The 22,602-nt window shown below is 33.5% G+C and overlaps 1 protein-coding gene across 22 annotated transcripts in view; it reads right to left on the minus strand.

Annotated features, from left to right (window-relative positions):
* DCDC1 (doublecortin domain containing 1) overlaps positions 1-22,602 on the minus strand; it is a 466,050-nt gene that overhangs the window by 339,577 nt on the left and 103,871 nt on the right. For all 22 annotated transcript variants that reach the window (XR_009504676.1, XM_059931315.1, XM_059931310.1 and 19 more), the window contains one exon: positions 15,412-15,578. Coding sequence is in view for 21 of the 22 variants with exons in the window: in XM_059931315.1 (XP_059787298.1) it covers positions 15,412-15,578 (167 nt within the window). In the remaining variant the exon portion in view is untranslated. The remainder of the gene's footprint in view (positions 1-15,411; positions 15,579-22,602) is intronic.

The following is a 22,602-nucleotide window of genomic DNA, read 5'->3' on the forward strand; positions in this document are numbered from 1 at the left end:
GAAGAAGAAGAGAAAAAGAAAGGGTCTGAGAAAATATTTGAAGAGATTATAGTCGAAAACTTCCCTAACATGGGAAAGGAAATAGTCAATCAAGTCCAGGAAGTGCAGAGAGTCCCATACAGGATAAACCCAAAGTGAAACACGCCGAGACACATATTAATCAAACTGTCAAAAATTAAATACAAAGAAAAAATATTAAAAGCAGCATGGGAAAAGCAACAAATAACATCAAGGGAATCCCCATAAGGTTAACAGATGATCCTTCAGCAGAAACTCTGCAAGCCAGAAGGGAGTGGCAGGACATATTGAAAGTGATGAAAGGGAAAGACCTACAACCAAGATTACTCTACCCAGCAAGGATCTCATTCAGATTCAATGGAGAAATTAAAACCTTTACAGACAAGCAAAGGTTAAGAGAATTCAGCTCCACCAAACCAGCTTTACAACAAATGCTAAAGGAACTTCTCTAAGTGGGAAACAGAAGAGAAGAAAAGGACCTACAAAAACAAACCCAAAACAATTAAGAAATGGTAATAGGAATATAACATATTGATAATTACCTTAAATGTAAATGAATTAAATGCTCCAACCAAAAGAAACTGACTGGCTGAATGGATACAAAAACAAGAACTGTGTATATCCTGCCTACAAGAGACCCACTTCAGAACTAGCGACACATACAGACTGAAAGTGAGTGGATGGAAAAAGATATTCCATGAGAATGGAAATCAAAGGAAAGCTGGAGTAGCAATTCTCATATCAGACAAAATAGACCTTAAAATAAAGACTATTATAAGAGACAAAGAAGGACACTACATAATGATCAAGGGACCAATCCAAGAAGAAGATATAACAATTGTAAATATTTATGCACCCAACATAGGAGCACCTCAATACATAAGCATAAAAGGGGAAATTGACAGTAACACAATAATAGTGGGACTTTAACACCCCACTTTCATCAATGGACAGATCATCCAGAATGAAAATAAATAAGGAAACACAACCTTTAAATGACACATTAAACAAGATGGATTTAATTGATATTTATAGGACATTCCATCCAAAAACAACATAATACACTTTCTTCTCAAGTGCTCATGGAACATTCTCCAGGATAGACCACATCTTGGGTCACAAATCAAGCCTTGGTAAATTTAAGAAAATTGAAATTGTATCAAGTATCTTTTCTGACCACAATGATATGAGACTAGTATCAGTTACAGGAAAAAAACTGTAAAAAATACAAACACATAGAGGCTAAACAATACGCTACTAAATAACCAAGAAATCACTGAAGAAATCAAAGAGGAAATCAGAAAATACCTAGAAACAAATGACAATGAAAACACAATGACCCAAAACCTACGGGTTGCAGCAAAAGCAGTTCTAGGAGGGAATTTTATAGCAATATAATCCTACCTCAAGAAACAAGAAATATCTTAAATAAACAACATAACCATACACTAACGCCATTAGAGAAAGAAGAACAAAAAAACCCCAAAGTTAGCAGAGGAAAGAAATCATAAAGATCAGATCAGAAATAAATGAAAAAGAAAGGAAGGAAACAATAGCAAAGATCAATAAAACTAAAAGCTGGCTCTTTGAGAAGATAAACAAAATTGATAAACCATTAGCCAGACTCATCAAGAAAAAAAGGAAGAGTCAAATCAATAGAATTAGAAATGAAAAAGGAGAAGTAACAACTGACACTGCAGAAATACAAAGGATCATGAGAGATTACTACAAGCAACTATATGCCAATAACCTGGACAACCTGGAAGAAATGGACAAATTCTTAGAAGAGCACAACCTTCTGAGACTGAACCAGGAAGAAATAGAAAATATAAACAGACCAATCACAAGCACTGAAATTGAAACTGTGATTAGAATTCTTCCAACAAACAAAAGCCCAGAACCAGATGGATTCACAGGCAAATTCTATCAAACATTTACAAAAGAGCTAATACCTATCCTTCTCAAACTCTTCCAAAATATAGCAGAGAGAGGAACACTCCCAAACTCATTCTACAAGCCACCATCACCCTGATACCAAAACAAGACAAAGATGTCACAAAAAAAGAAAACTACAGGCCAGTATCACTGATGAACATAGATGCAAAAATTCTCAACAAAATACTAGCAAACAGAATCCAACAGCACATTAAAAGGATCATACACCATGATCAAGTGGGGTTTATCCCAGTAATGCAAGGATTCTTCAATATACACAAATCAATCAATGTGATACACCATATTGACAAATTGAAGGATAAAAACCATATGATAATCTCAATAGATGCAGAAAAAGCTTTTGACAAAATTCAACATCCATTTATGATAAAAACTCTCCAGAAAGCAGGCATAGAGGGAACCTACCACAACATAATAAAGGCCATATATGACAAACCCACAGCAAACATCGTTCTCAACGGTGAAAAACTGAAACCATTTCCTCTAAGATCAGGAACAAGAGAAGACTGCCCACTCTGATCATTATTATTCAACATACTTTTGGAAGTTGTAGCCACAGCAATCACGGACAAAAATGAAATAAAAGGAATCCAAATCGGAAAAGAAGTAAAAGTGTCACTGTTTGCAGATGATATGATACTATACATAGAGAATCCTAAAGATGCCACCAGAAAACTACTAGAGCTAATCAATGAATTTGGTAGAGTAGTAGGATACAAAATTAATGTAGAGAAATCTCTTGCATTCCTATATACTTATGATGAAAACTCTGAAAGAGAAATTAAGGAAACACTCCCATTTACCATTGCAACAAAAAGAATAAAATACCTAGGAATAAACCTACCTAAGGAGACAAAAAACCTGTATGCAGAAAACTGTAAGACACTGATGAAAGAAATTAAAGATGATACAAACAGATGGAGAGATATACCATGTCCTTGGATTGGAAGTATCAACATTGTGAAAATGACTATACTACCCAAAGCCATCTACAGACTCAGTGCAATCCCTATCAAATTACCAGTGGCATTTTTCACAGAACTAGAACAAATTTCACAATTTGTAGGGAAACACAAAAGACCCCGAATAGTCAAAGCAATCTTGAGAAAGAAAAACAGAGCTGAAGGAATCAAGCTTCCTGACTTCAGACTATACTACAAAGCTACAGTAATCAAGACAATATGGTGGTACTGGCACAAAAACAGAAATAAAGATCAATGGAACATGATAGAAAGCCCAGAGATAAACGCATGCACATATGGTCACCTTATCTTTGATAAAGGAGGCAAGAATATACAATGGAGAAAAGAAAGCCTCTCAGTAAGTGGTGCTGGGAAAACTGGATAGCTACATGTGAAAGAATGAAATTAGAACACTTCCTAATACCATACACAAAAAATAAACTCAAAATAGATTAAAGACCTAAATGTAAGGCCAGACACTATAAAACTCTTAGAGGAAAATATAGGCAGAACATTCTATGACATAAATCACAAAAGATCCTTTCTGACCCACTTCCTAGAGAAATGGAACTAAAAACAAAAATAAACAAATGGGACCTAATGAAACTTAAAAGCTTTTGCACAGCAAAGGAAACCATAAACAAGATGAAAAGACAACCCTCAGAATGGGAGAAAATATTTGCAAACGAAGCAACTGACAAAGGATTAATCTCCAAAATATACAAGTAACTCATGCAGCTCAATATCAAAAAACCAAACAACCTAATCCAAAAATGGGCAGAAGACCTAAATAGACATTTCTCCAAAGAAGATATACAGATTGCCAACAAACACATGAAAGGATGCTCAACATCACTAATCATTAGAGAAATCCAAATCAAAACTACAATGAGGTGTCACCTCACACTGGTCAGAATGGCCATCATCAAAAAATCTACAAACAATAAATGCTGGAGAGGGTGTGGAGGAAAGTGCTCTTGCACTGTTGGTGGGAATGTAAATTGATACAGCCACTATGGAGAACAGTATGGCGATTCCTTAAAAAACTAAAAATAGAACTACCATATGACCCAGCAATCCCACTACTGGGCATATACCCTGAGAAAACCATAATTCAAAAAGACACATGCACCCCAATGTTCATTGCAGCACTATTTACAATAGCCAGGTCATGGAAGCAACCTGAGTGTCCATCAACAGATGAATGGATAAAGAAGATGTGGTACATATATACAATGGAATATTATTCAGCCATGGAAAGAAACGAAATTGAGTTATTTGTAGTGAGGTGGATGGACCTAGAGTCTGTCATACATAGTGAAGTAAGGCAGAAAGAGAAAAACAAATACCGTATGCTAACACATATATATGGAATCTAAAAAAAGAAAATGGTTCTGATGAACCTAGGAGCAGGACAGGAATAAAGACGCAGACGTAGAGAATGGACTTGAGGACACGGGGAGGGGGAAGGGTAAGCTGGGACGAAGTGAGAGAGTAGCATTGACATATACACACTACCAAATGTAAAATAGATAGCTACTGGGAAGCAGCTGCATAGCACAGGGAGATCAACTCGGTGCTTTGTGACCACCTAGAGGGGTGGGATAGGGAAGGTGGGATGGAGATGCAAGAGGGAGGGGATATGGGGATATATGAATGCATATGGCTGATTCACTTTGCTGTGCAGCGGAAACTAGCACAACATTGTGAAGAAATTATACTCCAATAAAGATATTAAAAATAATAATAAAACTATATGGGAAAGCTCTTCTTTAACAATCAGAAGGTTACCTGTTCTTTTTTCTCATCAACTTCATATATTTCTATCCCATTTCTACTTTAACAGAAACACTTTTATAACAAGGAACGGTTCAGAGCCCTACAAGAAGTTTATGGCACCAACATATCAAATTGTCCCACTGTTTGATAGCCTGGAGGTTTTTACACTCCGGGATGAAGCACCAGAGTAGATTCAGGATAAGGGAGAGTTGTGCTTTGCCTAAGGATGATGGAAGATGGGAAAGGAGAAGTGGCATGGACCTCTGCTGCAGGCACATTCTCAGGGAGGAAAATTTTAGTACAAAGTACATATGAAAGTTGAGCATCTAGTCAGTCATTCCTTAAAACTACCCCTTTTTGGTCTATGTGTACCTGCAGAGAAACACCACCAGTTGTGACTTAACCGCCCCTCCCCCAATAAACCCTTCTGGGAAGGAACACAGAAGGGCAGAAATATGAGTATCTGAGCCCCTTTAGCCAAAAGGCTGGGTGTTATCTAGAAGAATTAGTTAAATTATCTGGCCTCAACCAAATTTAGTTTTTACCTTTCCCCGACTACCATGAGTGGTACCTTGTGTGAAAGGTCAAATCAGATTTAGACAAAAATTTTTAAATACTTTTTTCCATACCTTGTCTAGAGTGTGTGTGAATTTGCTTTCTTTAAACATGTATCTCCTTCCTAAAGTAAACTCTAGCGTATGGTTTACAAACTAAGTGACTTTCATTCCCCATCTACAGTCCTCAACCATTCCAAGATCTCAGATGCTTCAATCCTGAGGCTGAGGAAGGCTTCTGTCCTCAGTCTTATACTCAAAACAGGCCACAAATTTAGCCTTTTCCCTTACCTCCTAATAAAGTTATACATACAGTCAAAGAGATACAGTGACAGAGTCAACCAAAGAGACAGCTGTTATAAAACTTTTGTCCCATCACCAGACCAAGCTACCTATATGGATTATGAATTAATATTTTTATGAATCTTGTAATACAAAAAATAGAACAATTATGTCTTATGAGGGAGGAGTTGTTGATAGAGTTAATTTTAAGTGTAGTCATGTAAAATACATCCAATGGTTTTAAAATCTTGTTTTGACATTTTTAAATTATTTAATATACTGTGAGCCTCAAAAAAATATGGATCAACCTCAACGTCTGAGAAGTCATATCTATACCCACTGCCTTATTTCTTCAACATCAGTTCTTTCTTTAACCCTATTCACTCTAAGCTTTCATCATCTTTCAAAGGCCACCAATAACCTTTTTTGTACCAAGTATAACCTATTTGAAAATAATATCTTACTTCCAACTTCATGCCATTGCCTGTATGAGTCTCTTTTTAAAACCTCCCCATATTTCAGTTATTGAAGCATACCTTACCTACTCTAATAGCAATGGTGGGGCTCTAGTCCCATTACAACTCTACCTAAATTGCCTTATCTACAACATTAATAATAAAGGTATCACTTATATGCTGAACCTAAAAAGTCAAACTCATAGAAACAAAGAATGGAAAAGTGGGTGCCAGGGGCTGGGGGTAGGGAAAATAGGGAGAGGCTGGTAAGAGTACAAACTTTCGGCTATAAGATGAATAAGGTATGAGGATCTAATGTAAAACATGGTGACTATAGCTGATAACACTGTATTATGTAATTGAAATTTGCTCAAAGAGTTGAACTTAAATGTTCTCACATACATATAAATATACATATATATATATATACACACACACATATATATATATACACATATATATATACAAGGTGATATACACGTTAACTAGATGGTGAGAATTCTTTCACAATATATATATGTCAAATCAACACAATGTAGACTTTAAAGATCTTATAATTTTATTTGTCAGTTATACCTCAGTAAAGCAGAAAAAATTAATAATAAAGATGATGATGCATGAGGATAGCTAACACATACTGGCCACTTACTATGCCCTAGGTACTATGTTAAGAGTTTTATATACATTAACTATTTAATTCTCACAACAACACAATGAGGTAAGTATTATTAATGCTGTTACTCTTATTATTATCTATAAGATGAGAGGACTGTACTAGATGGCCTCCAAAGTTCATTTCAGCTTTAAAATGCTTTTATTCTACTTTTTACCTTTCTTTTATTTAAGTTCACGTATAACATAGAATCTATACCATATTTTTTAGCACTTAATTATATACTTATAAGCATATTTCCTAATAGTTTCATGTGGGTATGTTTTATCTCCAGAACAAGAATGTAAGCTTCCTAAGGGCAAGGTCTGGGATAGTTCTCCTGTATCTTCAACACTGGCTAACACACAGACTGAGCTCCTAAGGAGTATTCAACACTTTATCATTTGACTCTGTCTTCTTTGCCTCTCTATTTTTTGGGGAGGAGGAAAGGGAATCTTTTTGCACCAAACAAGACAAGATTAATTCAGTGACTGCCAGAATGATAGTCCTTAAGGACACCTCGCTATATAGTTTACTGATAGGGATCCTGAGAGACACTGCAACCCCTAAAGGTGTCCATCTGGTGGTTGGATGGTGAATACACTGTGCCCTAGGGGTGTGTGTGTGTTTGTGTGTGTATGTGTGTGTGTGTGTGTGTGTGTGTGTGAGACAATTTATCTTGTTTTGTGAAGACTAGGTTACCTTATCTACCCAACGCTGAATTAAAACCAGATCATGATAAAAGATCCTTTGTTTTTCTGTTAGTCATAGAATGTGGAATCCAGGGTCAGAAGTATAATCAGGATTTTTAAATTGTATTTAATTTTTTATTTTATTTACTTAAAATTAATTTAAATTGTGAAACCTCATGGGGATAGTGTATTGGGCAGTATGGCTTTAGAAGATATAACTCACCTGTGGCTTGCCAAGCCTGGAGACTAGGACCTTTCTAGTGCCTTTTATTTATGCTATCACTCTGTTCTCTGATACTTTCAACATTTACTTCCCAGTGGCATATACTGAGTGCTGATGAATGGACTCTTGCCCTATTCTTTTTCCATGCATGATTGGCTCTGTTTAGGAACTTGAAATCTTAAATGTAACAGGATGCTAATTATTTTTTAGGAAATTATGTAAAATTGTTTTTCTGACATCGTTAATGAGAAAATTTGATGGAAGAGAGTAGTAAATTAATGTTATACTCATTTCCATCTGCTGTTACATACATAAAATATAAGCAAATAATGAATTATATTATTTGAAAATCAGCAATATGTTATGATTGACGTTTATTCAAGCTATGCTATTAAAAACAGGTGAGAGAAAACCACATTTCTCTTAATAAAATAAAGCAACTATTTCCAAAATGTTTACATTTAATAGTCTCCCTTTCATCAGTCAGTAGTCAGACTTAATAATCAAAGACTTTAACTATCAATTACTCACAACATTGATCAATTCGAATAGAAAATACTAGTCAATACTCAAGACAGTTGTTTTTCCTCCCCTAAGAATATGCCTTCAATACTGTTTTAGCTCTTCAAGGGAAAAAAAAAAAAATTCATATTCTTGTCCATTCACACAAACCTCTCAGGGAGCATTATTGTTTTGCGAGGAGGGGGCGGCAGGCAGGGGGCCCAGGATGTTGACGGAACAGATAGGATGTCAGGTGAAGATAGAATGCTGTGCCCTCTCTAACCAGCTGAAGACTCCGCATGATTGTTTTCTTACAAATAATACCTGTGGGTGTTGAAACTGTTCAGGGAATCTATCAAACACACTCTTTCACTTTGCTGCTGTAACTCTGTAAAATTTATTCTCATTTCAAAAGAGTCATAGGCAATAATACCTGTAGGTGGTTGAGTAATTTAAAAGAAAATTTGTCAGGTCTACTTTCACTTACTTTACCAGAAAAATTCTATACTTATTTAGAGGTTTTAAGATGCAACATTTTCTACTCAGTACGATTAAAATCTCAAAATAAGAGCTCTTCATCTAAAGAGTTGTCTTAAGTTAAATGTAAGTTGAGATAAGATAATATTAGGATGTTTGAGGATAAAACTTTGATCAGAAAAGGAAAATAAATTAATGTTACAATCATTTCCATGTTTTACAATTATAGAAGTCATTCACACATAGATGTACGAGAACAGAAAATACCTAAATAGTATAATATTAGAAAAATGCATTACTAATATATTAATGCCAAATTATTTTTCTTATGGAAATGTGAAGGCCAAGGTCTACAAACTTATAAAAGTTATCTATACAAATTGAAAAATAAATGGGAGAATAAAAATAATAACCTTTCCAGATTAACTTTCCTTATTAAGTCATCAATACCTATATTAAGTTTGCTTTATATTAAGTATCATAAAACACTTAAATGCAGATTCAAAAAATTTTTCTATTATGCAATAGGCATTTTCAGTCACCAGTTCAGAGGGAGAAAGACCTCAGTAATGCTTAGGTTCAAAATGTATTTTCCATATTAGCTCATTCAAAAAATATTATAAAATTAAATAATCTTTTAATTAATCAAGAAAAATAAAGAGATAACTAGTATTTTTTAAAGTGTTTATGTAAAGATGAAGACGTATTTTAAACAATCCACAAATGGAACTTCCAGTTAATTAAAACGTTCAAACTCACGTAAGCAGGAAAGTCTATTTTCTTATATAGTTATTTTTAAATTCCACTTTTCACTAAGTTGGCTCTTAATTTTTGAAAGAGTGTTTAATATTAAAAAAGATAATATTTTTAATTGAAAGGTATCCAACTGAGATGTCAATAAAGTTGTTTTTATATAATTGAATTATCTTGTAAAAATGGACAATCTTTAAGTCTAATTTTTTTCCAAAGTGAGTTATTTAATATAGAGTTTTCATGGTTAAAAAAAAAAAATTCAATTTTGAGCCACAAATACATATTTAACATTTGGTAGTGTAATTCTAAGAAAATTAGAAAAAACTACAGATTTGAAAATTTTTTCCTGACCTAAACAGTTTTATGGTGAATCAAATGAAATGTTCCATGAAGATAAATGTGTCATGGATAAAGGATGGAAAATAAACAGTATTTCAATATCATTTCTTTTTTATCCCATTGTCAGTTTTTTCTCCCTCTCTGCAATAATTACCTAGGCACAAACTCTAGGTGGCAATATTGCACTTACTGTACTTTCAAGAAAATCGTCACAGTCGGTCCCCACATATTCTCTTTATCAACATTTTATGTGCCATGGATCTATAGCCTCTTATTATAAGTGTAATGAAGCAGAAGTTATTGAAGCATTTTATTGATTGCTCAGATCACAAGTTTACTGCCATACTGAATTGGCACCTTACTCGCTGAAGCAAACTGCTGACACCTTTTTTAAAAAGTGACAACTACATCTATTTCATGACCAGAAATCCATTTTCATCTCTATCAAGACAAGAATGCAATTTTCACTTCATTTAACTGATGTTAGGCCTTCTCAAAGCATGACACTTAGAAAAAGACACAAGTTTAAGGTTCTTAAAATACTTCAAGTAACTAGAATGCAGCTTGGTTTTAGGGGGGAAAAAAATCAACAATCACTCAAATCTATAAACTACCTAATATTCTAAAAAATTACCTATCAGAACCTTCAGTAGTAGTTTTCGTCTTGAAACATCTATAACATTGTTTTAATGTTTTTAATAGTAAATTATGTTTATATATTACAGACTTTGTTCCAAGGTTTCAAAGGACATCAAGAAGTTCAAAACTGGAATATTTTGGGTATTGCTTCAGGAAGACTAAATCAAGAAAAGAGCTCAATTTTTAATATATAGATAAATGGGGATCTGATGTATAGCAAGTGACCACAGTTAACAGTACTGTATTATATACTGAAAAGTTGCTAAGAGAGTAGATCTTGAATGTTCTCACCGCAAAAAAAAAAAATGTTAATTATGTGAGGTGACAGAGGTGTTAACTAATCCTACTGCAGTGATCATGTCACAATACATAAGTGTATAAAATAATCACATTGGATACCTTGAACTTACACAATGTTATGTCAATTATCTCTCAATAAAGCTAGAAAAAAAAAGTAGCTGGTATACTAAGAAAAAAGCATATATAGAAAATGAAATAGAAACAGTTTTTCCTTCAATAATGTTAGGACCAATAAATGATTTTGATTGACCTACAACACAGATCTGAAAAGACAAACTCTCAACACTTCTTTTATGGGAAATTAAAATATTAGATTCCTTAAAGATACTTTTTGCAATAAACAAATTCTGTCAGCACTAAATGTAATTCAAGCACATTTTGAACTGAATTTATTCTGAATAGAATTATATTATTATTATTATTGCTTTTATGTCTAAGTACCAAACTTATTGAAAAGTGTGGGTAAAGTGAACCAATATTAACTTAGGAATTCTTTTAACAAACTATAAGTGCTTTGGTAGAAGTTAGTCTAATGTAATAATAAAATACATTTCAGTTTTAAACTGCAAAACCAATACATGCTGATGTTGGATGGTCATTTCCTCATCTAATTATATGCCCACACAATAAAGTTGCAGTACAGTTCCAGTTTAAAAAGTGAAACCTAATCTTTGAAATAGAAACTTAGTGTTTGAGATTTTTAAACCTAACAGGTCAAATATGGAACATTAGAATATAATAGCATTCAAAAAAGTACCTTGCTTAAATTACTAAACAAAAAGGACCATATACACCCCAAAAAATCACTCAGGTAGAAAATTACAATTTTCAACAAACTTCATTAAGTAATGACCTATTACAAATAGCCCAAGTACCTATTTCCAAATTAAAATTACAGAAATAAAACATTTCCCTGAAGTTTCAGACATAAATAGAAATTGTCATTTTTTTTGATATACTGCCAAAGTTTAGAAATATCCCAAAAGTTTAAAAAATATTTAAGGATATTTTTCTGTTTATTTTTTTAAAGCTGTCAAACAAGCTAAAATTTAATTTCAAAGTTGATCATTTCTTTCAAAAGTGCTGAAAATTAGGAGTAGTACTAAACATTCCTTCAAATTTTTTCATGTCTTAACTACCACAGGGACTACGACTTTCTTCATAATTAAGATGATGGTTGTTAAGATATTATAGTTAGATACTCATTTCCTTTGTGTCCCTGAATTTCAGAAATGACTACGCAAACAACAACAACTGTTAAACCACACTGTGAACCACTTTAAAGGATCAAAACTGTGTGTTTATGAGTTCTTTTAAAAACTGTATTTTAAAAGAAGAGTGCTATGCCTTCACTATGGAAAAGTCTCCAGGAATTTTGTTGCTTGGGGGAAAAAAATTCAGAAGACTATCAAAATGGGGAAGACATTTCCAGAAATATCTATTTCTCAAAAATCAGGTTCGTACTTAAGATCAGCCGCTCCAAATCATTATTTATATGGCCTCCTGGCACAGCTCCATGGACTTTTACGGATCTCTACAGTGTTGCTGAACAGACTGACATATATTTTGTTTACTGACAGCGACTAAAAGCTCTATGGAGGATCATAAATAAAGAAGATCATGTTTAAAAATCACTAATATCATTTTAAAAGGTAGTGCAGGGTTGTGTTTTGGCCTCTGTTTAGCTGTGTTAGGCCTATGAATGACAGCTTCCCTGCTTGAAGCACACAGAAAGCACAGCCTTCCTCATTCACTGACAGGACTGTGGCCTTTTCACACGTTCCCTCCACAGCAGTGTTTGTCCCCAAACACTGGAACTCCACACAATGGCATTCCTACTTCAACACCCCACCATCAGCACCACCACATAACAAGAATGCTAATGAGATGGAACGGCCCTGTCGCTGAAAGTGTTAACTGCATTTCATAGGAAAGCATTTACACGACTTCAAAGATTACCAATTAAATAGATTCTGCTTAGCTCTGAGCAATTTCTAAAATGTTTCCACTTTTAAGGAACTAAATGTGATAAATGTAAGACTAAGTGACTTTATGCTGCCCTAAATATAATATCTCATTTTATATACACGAATCAGTATATTTTTAAGACCATATTAATGTAGTGGGCTTAATTCTGCTGCATGCTTGTAATAGACAAGTTAAAGTTAAAAACTGAAAAGTGAGTAAGTTCATAAACATAAAACCGGTAGTTCTGACTCTTCTTTTAAAGCTCTGTTATCACAATTTATTTAAAAGAAATTTCCTTGGGGAATTCCAAATCATCAATTTAAAGTCTACAATCTTTTGACAGAATCCTAGTAAAACAATGTTGTTGTCTTTATATATGATCTCAGAAGTGGAATAAATGGAAATGATATCAAGAGGTCATATAATTCTATAATTTATAAGCTTAGGCTTGTTAAGGAAATAGGAATTATCATCCATCTCCATTTTACCAAACACAATCTTATATAAAACTAAACAGAAAAGGCTATCCCTAAGGTCAAATGAAGTAAACGCAGTTCAAATAAAGTTCATTAATGCTAAGAGGAATATTTGCTAAGAAATCTTACTCACAAATAAAGCTACTGCCAGGCTTAACACTTAACCACTGATGACCCGATAATGGTACCACTTCAGTGACTTTTATGAACATTGCAGATAATTTTAAATTGTCATGATATAACAATACAAAAGAAAAGAGGCTCAAGAATACATATAACTGGGCATACCTAAAAGAAATAGGAATTTGCATGGAAATGCATAATAGGCAAATTTCTATTTTTTTTCTTCAATTTTGTATTTTAAAATAAAACTTAACCAAGTATCATATTAAAACTGTTGAGTGAAAAACTTTAAGTTATTATAAGTGAGCAAAATAAAAAGGTTTAGTTAGAAATGGCAAAGAGCCTAGATTCTTAAAATATTCCTAAATTTGGTATAATGTTGAAAGTCATAATGTTGATGATATAGACAATCAGATGCTCAGACATTCAGAGACGCTAAAAATGTTAATTTTGTTCACATTTACATTTAATATTTCTTTTAGTAAGATGTATTTCTCATCAATTTTGAGTCATAAAGAAAATTTTTAAACCAAAGCAGTAATTCTTAAAGCATTTTCTTCTCACAATACAAGGAACTTTTCAGTCCAGTACAATTGTTTATACCTATTTAAACTTTTAAATGTTTAGAACAATGGAAGAAAAAACAAACATTCCACAACTACTTTCTGAGTTATTTATTATCTCTAACACCCTCACTTTAAATGAAACTTATGTTTCTTTTTTTTTAGATTTGATTTAAATTGTTCAAATTTTTTAAGATTTGATTTAAACAATGCTTTTCTTGCACTGGAGAATCATCTCATGTTTTCTTAACATTAAATAATTTTAAACTGTCAAATTAGTAGAATCAAGCCATTTAATACCAAATAAATAACTGTAATTAAATTGGTCATAATGCATAGTATAATATCATTGTATCCTAAAAGTTAAATATTTCTGTTAAAATAACTTAATCTGAATACAGAAAAATATGTTTTACACCAGTTTTTATATATGATATTAGCTTAATAAAGAATATTAAAAATAAGTTTGGATTTTTATTTTTTCATAGTTATTATTATAAATAGCCTTATCTATGATAATAATCCCATTTCTGGATACACTGACATAATTAACTTGGAAACTAACCACTTTTTGAGAATGAAAGTTTCTCACGGGGAGATGTTTCTTGCTAGTTCTGGATACCTTAGTTCAAGAATTTCTAGTCAATACAAGTTGTTCTTTTCCTAACCAGACAGCAGGAGGTGCTGTGTGAACACTGAGACTGAATCCTATTCCCACCTCCCCTCCCCCTGCATACAGAGAATAATAGCATGATGTTTTCAAAATATTCATTTTTCAGCAGCCTGTGGTCTGAGATAATGAGCCCTGTTCTAAACTGGAAACTCCCAGTTAGAAATGTAAAACCTAGCCCTTATTTAATGTGGTAAAGTGTATGTTTAACTTCTTAAGATCAAGTGTAAAGAGGATTCTAAAATTGTGGCAACTTCATTTTTAGTTTATAAACAGCATCAATCATTCTGCTTTACAATATGAATTCTACTTTAAGATAAATCAAAGTCCCTATAAGTAGTAACATAAATATCAAAGTTTTCACATACATACCCCCTTCTCCCCCATCACATACAGACTCTCTCTCTCTCTCGCTCTCCCTCTCTTTCTCTTTCTCTTTCGGTCTCACAATTATGGAATAGAAAGTTAGAAATTAAAGGACAAAATCTAGTTTAAACAAATTCAAATACATTAATTCTATTCTTATACTTTCAGATCCGGAAACATACAAGTTAAATAAGTATAAATGAAATAAGTTACTCTTGACATGAAGTTAATTCACAATTTCATTTCCCAGAATATGATTGGTTATATTTTAGCCCATCTTCTACAATAGCAAGTCTAATTTCATACTGGAAAAAAAAATAGAAGGGTGAACATTTAAAGCTTCAGATGCTTTAGGAGCTATTCATTTTCTTACTTAAAGTAACTGTCTTTAGAATTTCCACATAAGGAGCTGCCTTCGCTTTGCACAGTATGCAGCAAGAAAAGATGAGACATATAACATCCCACAGCAAAAGATAGATACAATTAGCCCCATTATAGTTGGCTTTGAGAATACAGAAGAAGCATTTTGGCTCCCAAACGGGCACTGAGCTCACGAAATACATGTCACAGTTCCTTTATGACATGATGCCAATCATTGCCTCTATACAACCAAGTACATTTTAAAACATGCAATAAAGCAGTTTTTAAAGAGGGATGACTCACCTGTTTATAATATTTCTTTGCGGACTTTAATCGTTGGTACAAGGCCAAAAGAACTCCTTGGATGTACATCTTAGCTCCTGAGGGGCTGAAACCTTCTCCCTTAGAGACCCAAACTGGTCCCCGCAAAGGTGTGATGGAATTTTGCAGGCATTTTTCAAGCAGAGGAACTATACGAGAAAATAAGGGAAAATAAATTCTTTTGACCCAAACGAGATCCACTGCCTGGAACACAGCCCCAGTACCAGAGCTAACTCTTAACATCTATTATTTATATGTGACCTGGGTTAAGTCATAAAGAGGCAATTCCTGCATTACTAGTGGCCACCATGAAGGATGTATTTATATTGAGACACCCCCCATGCAAGACTCATAAGCTTTGTGAGCACACCTGAATAGTTCGGAAGTGTGCCTAACTAGCTGCACGGAGTGTCATGGTGTGCACTGATTGCCTTATCTTCTCATTTATCACAGATGAGTTGGAACCAACCTTGCTGAAATCTACTTGCATTGTCCTGATAAAATTGTATGATCCATGTTGTTTCTGTATATAGCTTCCCGTAGAGGGGTCTATATACCTAAAACATCACATCTGGGAATTATTCATAAAATATAATCCACACCTTTATAAGCCATCCTATTCAAGTCTTTTCACTGCCATCACTTAAATAACCCATAAAACAGGGTGGCAAGGCTGTTTAAAAATAAGGGGGAGAATCTTAAGCAAGCATTTACCGTACCTTTTTGTTTTTAAGCTTCTGGGGTATAAACTAGTCAAAGATTTAGGGATGCTATTCCAGTATGCATTTTGTAAACAGAAGATATTTACCTGTGGGCCTGTATTGCAACATCCATATGGACTTGACAGACATGTTTATACACTTTTTCACACGATTAGCTTATAAAGTCTTTCTAGTGTAAAATAGTCAAATAACATGGCAGCTAGCTAACACTTTTCAAGATTTAATTTCCCTCTGAAATGCCAGAAATAAAGAAATTTTTAAAATCTTAAGCACACTTGGGCACCCCGAAAAATGAAAGGATGTCATTTTTTTTTAACTTTGTCTTTAAGTGTATACATGTGACACAACATAAACATACAAAATAACTATATGGCTTGGCGACCTCATTCTAATACATACTTCTACTGGAAAAGAAATTAGATAGATCACCAGCAAAGAAAATACGTCCGTGTCATTGGTTATGTTATATGTTGCATATTTTATGCAGAGAGGCCTAGCGTAGCAATCTGGAAATTGAATTACAATTAGGTTCAGCTGAGCTGCTGAGTGGCTGAGTTATGCAAATTGCCTTTGCTACTGGTATTCTGCTGATTTTTGTTCTTAGTAAAAAAGTTATGCGTTTTATGGCATTAAGTTCTACAACTCTCTACCAAAGCACAATTTAAATTCTTTCTAACATATTCATCACTAAGGAAAACATTGGAAATAGAGTTTAAGATTTTCTAAGACTACTGTAAATAAAGTTAAAAGGAAATCATGACCCAGTGATTATTTAGACATCTTCAGATGTGTGCATGAAATTCACTCACCAGCCTGAGAAACTAATTCCTAAAATTCACGTATCGAAACTATTCTTACATTCCTGGAGCAATAGCTATTCTCTATGAGTTTTATCACGACAGATATCTCAAACATTTAAAAAATATTAGGTCACATACAGTACTAAAGAAATAAAAAGAGAAGTAAACTTATTTTTAGAATTATAACTCTTTAATATTTAAAAAATGTATAATATAAATCAATTTTGCTTATAATGTTTCCTAAAGAAACCCAGTTTAAGAATCAACAGTGGTTTTAGCTGGCTACAACATTCATGTGTTACTATGTGTTGAATTTTAATTTGTAAACTTTTAATCGGTACACTCATTGAACTTAGTACAGTTTTTATACATGGAAAGGCATCACATAAACAGCTGTTAAATTGAAAAAAAATTAAGTAAATTGAGAAGTAAGTAATAAACTTGAATGATTTACATCCAAGATTTAATCTTGAATATAAACCTAAGAACATTTTATCAGATTCTCTAGTCTTACAGCTTTATTCATCTGTGCTTGTCACAAAGTAACTTTCAAATTCTTTATGCCAGCCCAAAGGATTCCAGAAAAGAATTTCATAGATTTTCTAACACAAAACTCTACTCTTTTTCAGGGTTTGTACCTTCCATAAGAATTTAAGAAAAAATACAGCTTAGGGAAAAAAATACAAATTATATCAAAACACAAGCAGTGTCAGAGTTGATATAGGATGGAAAACAGCTCCCATGCTCCACATGATTTATGTAATTAGGAATACTATGGAAACCAGAAACAGCAAAGCAAAGAAAGCAGTATTCACAAGCAGGTTTTATAAGGGACTTCAGAATCTGCTCTGAACTTGTTGAATAATCTGTTCAGTATTCCAGAATCTCCCTGCTGGAAGCAGGGTCCTCATTATAACCACAAGAGTGCTAATAAAGGTTAGCCTCTGAACTAGGGATTAGAAGGCTCATTCTTTTTGGAAGCTGCAAACTAGTAACTTTGATGATCTTCTTGAAAAGGAAGACAAAGCACACTCCAAGAACAAACAATGTTTCCACTAACTAGGAAGGTACAGAAAACATAAGAAAATGATATGCCTAAGCACTTAGAGAGGAAGTATAAATAAGCTTAATATATTTGAAAAATAAAACTTATTAATCAGTTCAAATTAAAGAACTCTCCCTAAAAAAGAAGACTTGGCCTAAGATGACAGTTTTGAAATATAATAGAATAATTGATTTTTTAAAAAAGAGAAGTCAGTTGACTTTTCAACCTCAACCATAGATTTTAACATGAGTGAGAATTATTTTTTAAGCATTTCAGTGGATGTTCATAATATTCTATACTAAAAACTCATAAGTGTTCTTAACCAATGGTTTTATCTCTTTTATGTAGAGTTCTCCTTTTTCTGTTTCTGAAGCAAAACTTCATTCTGTTAAAGAAGACTACTGCGTACAGATGTGCAAGAAATAAGGGCAATGATTTAGCAGGGACAATAGACACTTTTCAACATTGGAAAGAGCATAATCCTACATGTTGCTATGAGCTAGCAAAGCCCATTATAGACACTCAATGAAAAAATTGTCTTTTCCAGGGAATGAACCCTGGGATATTATTTTGTGTGTAAACCATGAGCTTCTCTTTCAAACTGCTACTCATAAATATAGCCTCATTCAAGGTTAGCTGGCTCCCATTATCTTATGTTTCTTTAATTTTTGTTTGCATAGCTACACATAGCATTTCTTCTGTGTTTGAGGCCTTTATTACAGGCGTTCTACCTATTGGCTCTTATTTATAGAATTTTGCTTTCTTGTAATTTCAATATTTCCTTTAAGCAAGTCCTCAACATTTTTATTAGATAAATGATTTGGAAATTAATCATTCCTTAAATCTATCAATATGCATAGATCAGTCCAATGTGATCATTCCACGGGGATCACTTCCATCGCTGGAAAGGTGAAGTTATATGGATGATAGCTTTTTATCCATTTTGTTTATTCTCGTCATGACTGTAGGGCAAATTGAAATTAATCCAATGGTTTCAGTGGGTTTGGAGTTAAGACTGAGGATGTTGGGTAAATAGATCATGTGGCCAAAAGGAGTAACTTTACTGGACATAGCTAGTACTGAGCATTATGGGTAAATAGATCATATGATTAAAAGTAGTAGCTATATTAACTTCATAACTATCAACTGATACTTCTCTCACTCATGCTGTTCTATTTCCCTTGCATGTCTTCCCCCTTTCTTTCCACCTGTTAATATATTTTTGTCCTTCAAGGCTCATATCAATTGTCACTTCCAAAATATCCCAAGTTGTGTAGGCAGAATTAATTGTTCCATCCTTTCTGTTTCCCAGAGTATTGTTTATACTTTTATTTTTCTCTTATTGATTTGTATTAATCCTTATCTTCTCCACTCCCACTTCCATCCTCCAGTAAATCACAAAACCTTTGGGGTTAGAGGGCATGGTGTTTTTTAGTTTGGTAAAAGCAGTGCCCAATAAATGTCTACTGGATAAATAAACAGTACTTTTGAATATACTGTGGGCAGTCTTTTAGGTGAGTTTTAAGACCATGAGTACAACTATACACAATCACTTAGAATCTGTAACTTTCTGTGACCAAATGAAAATTTGATCAAACTTTGATAAATAAATACGAATGTACCAGAATTTTGAAGCACATTTAGGGTATGTACAATAGTTTTATTTTAATCTTCCTTATAAAATTATCTTGAACACTAAAGAAGAAAATAAATATAAAAGGAAAACAATACGATTTGGCAATGAAGCATTAACTAGTCAGGAGAAGACCAGAGCTGGGTATTTTAAAAGTCTTGGAAAATCCTTATGTGCTTTATCCTAAATCGTGCTACTGTGGGAAAAGGCACACAATAAAACTTAAATAGCAGGGCAATAATATTAGCTTAAGGTCAAAATAGCTATTTTAAATAATAAAGGTAATTCCTTCTAAGAACTCCAAACACAATGAGTTCAGAAGCTAATCATAAGACAAACTGTTCAGTCTTCAAGAGGACCTTATACTAAAACCACTTCGTCACTGATAAGAAGCTTGAACTTATTTGGATTTGTGATGGGTGCAGCACAAGAATTTTTGACAAGGAGCCTAAAGTTCCTCTAAAGAGAAACCTAATAGAACTTACCAAGAAGATATAGACTGGAATGTCCTGTCAAGTTCTATACCTAGTGAATGTATATCTCTCACCAAAAGCAACACCTGACATTTAAAGAGACACTTGGCACGCTGCATTTGAATCTACTGTGGAAAGCTAAAAAGAGGATTTTTTTAATCAATATATTTTTCAAGCACTGGAAATTATCAAAAGCTTTAATAACCTGCTTCCAATTAAAAATTAAAATTCATGCCAATTAAGTATCCAGAATCATAATTTACATAATATTGTAATTTTCACATTTTAGTCAGAGTACATGAGACTACGAAAAAAAGGCACTGCCCAGAGCATAATTACCTATACAGAAACTTCTATATGCTCTTTGGCAGGAAATTTCAGGTCGCAAGTCTCAAAAATACTCAGCTATTGTTAGCAGGACATCATGTGGAAATTTCCCACCAATTCAATTGAAATTTTTTTTTTAATGAAGTTGATCTAAAAAGTCTTTTTTGTATGATACAAGGTGAGTTCTTAAAAGATACCTAGAATGACGGCTTCCCATACAGGAAGTAGGCCTGGAGGGAGTTTGAGCTAGTGCCAAGGTATGTATATGTTTTACTGTTCCTTATCCAGCTTTAGGTAGTAGTTGGAAAGCTCCCAGTCCGGAAGCAACCAGCAGACGCCACTCAAAAGCATGGTCTACTGGGAAGATTGAATGATGGAGAGCATACGGTTTCCTATGTTGCTTGATTTATATCAGTATATTTTTATTCAAACACAGCTAAACTAACAGCTGCTGTGTACTTTTGTTTACATGCTATATGTCAAATCCTATTGTCCCTAAGGTACTTATGAGAAAAGATTTAGCAGTCGTTTTCTTAAATACTGATGCCTACCCAAATTTGGATTTTTCCTCCACTGAACAAAATGACAAGCACATGATTGCTATAGTTAGAGCAGTCTTTCACAGCTGCTTTAGTTTTTCAGTGATCCTATTAAACTGACGGCATATTGCCTGTGGGGTCTACAGTGTTTGAATACTGTTGTAAGCGACACTGATTTGTATGATAGGATCAAGCAGAAAAGGGATGCACTGGGGGGAAGAATTTCATAGGTCATACTGTTTTTACCTGGGTAAAATTTAATTCAGACATTGTGACCTTTACAGAACACCTGTTTATTTTAATTGCTGATATGTGGGTGAACGTTGACATTGGGGCTTGGAAGTATGAAATCTTAGGAAGTCTCCTCCGTTTTGAAAATGCAGCCTGAGTCATGTCTTTTCTTAAACTGAACGAAGTAGCTGTGCATTAAATATTCTGGCACATCTTCTGCTTGAGCAAGTGGACCGAAATGGTGTGAATTGTTAATGCCTTGCTGCTTTGGTTCACGGCTTGTGATTGATCATTTGTAACTATATCTACTCCTTGTTCCATGAAATCAAGTATGGAGTAATGGGTTCATCAGATTTTGGGGTTAAATTGAGAGTGAAGAGGTACTGTGTGTGGAAATAAGAGTTGCCATGTTCAGGGCTGGCCTTGTAACAGCATGGAATCTAAAGGCGATATTCAAAACCACTTCACTCATCATACGCTTACTGATTCTGAATAGGGCCCATTTGCAGGGGACATTTGGTAGTTTTCCAATACGCTTTATGCCTCTTTCTACTTCCACCACCATGCACATCTTTTTTTCATACACCCCAGTAGCACATTGGTAGAACAGGTCAGCATACACAATTCATTTATTTAAATAACTTGATTTATACAAGCAGAAGTAAGCTGGGATTCTATTGTCTGAGTCTTGCTTTTTCCCTCAACAAAAATAATAGTGTATGTGTCTTTGAAAATACAAGTATTTTGTGGACTCAATTTCTTGGGCATCTAAAATATTTGATATTTAGTAATAATGTAAAATAACTTAATTGAACTGATATGTGTACAACCTTAAGGTTATGTAAAGAAATGTTGAGAATTAACTATAATCTATCTAATCTATTTTCATGTGGTTATGGTCTATACCAATACATAATAATTGAATATATATGACCTGCTTTTGTAAACTTTAAAGCTCTGTACAAAAATTTAAAGTATTATCTTAGAATTAGTTTTGGGAAGTACAATGCATGGAACTTAATAAATAAAATCAACAAAAATTAGAAGTAAAGACCTCTGGAAATGTCATTATATAATTGCTTGCTGTTAATAACTGACACTTTTTAGACATTATTATTTTTAATTTTTGTTACTATTCAGAAAAGCTTAATCCAAATGGTGTTAACTGAGGCACCAATTAACTTTTGACCCAGTAGGAAAAGATACAATAAAAAAATAGTAAAACTAGGACAAAACCAAATACACGAAGCACTTACATACATAAGTAACATTCAAAAGCAAGATAATTGTAAAATGTCTCAAAATTCTCCTATTACATTATAAAGTCACAACTAATATAAATCTAAAAAATGTAGCTGGATCCTTTTTCTTTTTTCTTTTTTTTTCTTTTTCAGTCTCAAAAG

Source organism: Balaenoptera ricei, chromosome 8 (assembly GCF_028023285.1).
Source record: "Balaenoptera ricei isolate mBalRic1 chromosome 8, mBalRic1.hap2, whole genome shotgun sequence".
Taxonomy (NCBI): Eukaryota; Metazoa; Chordata; class Mammalia; order Artiodactyla; family Balaenopteridae; genus Balaenoptera; species Balaenoptera ricei.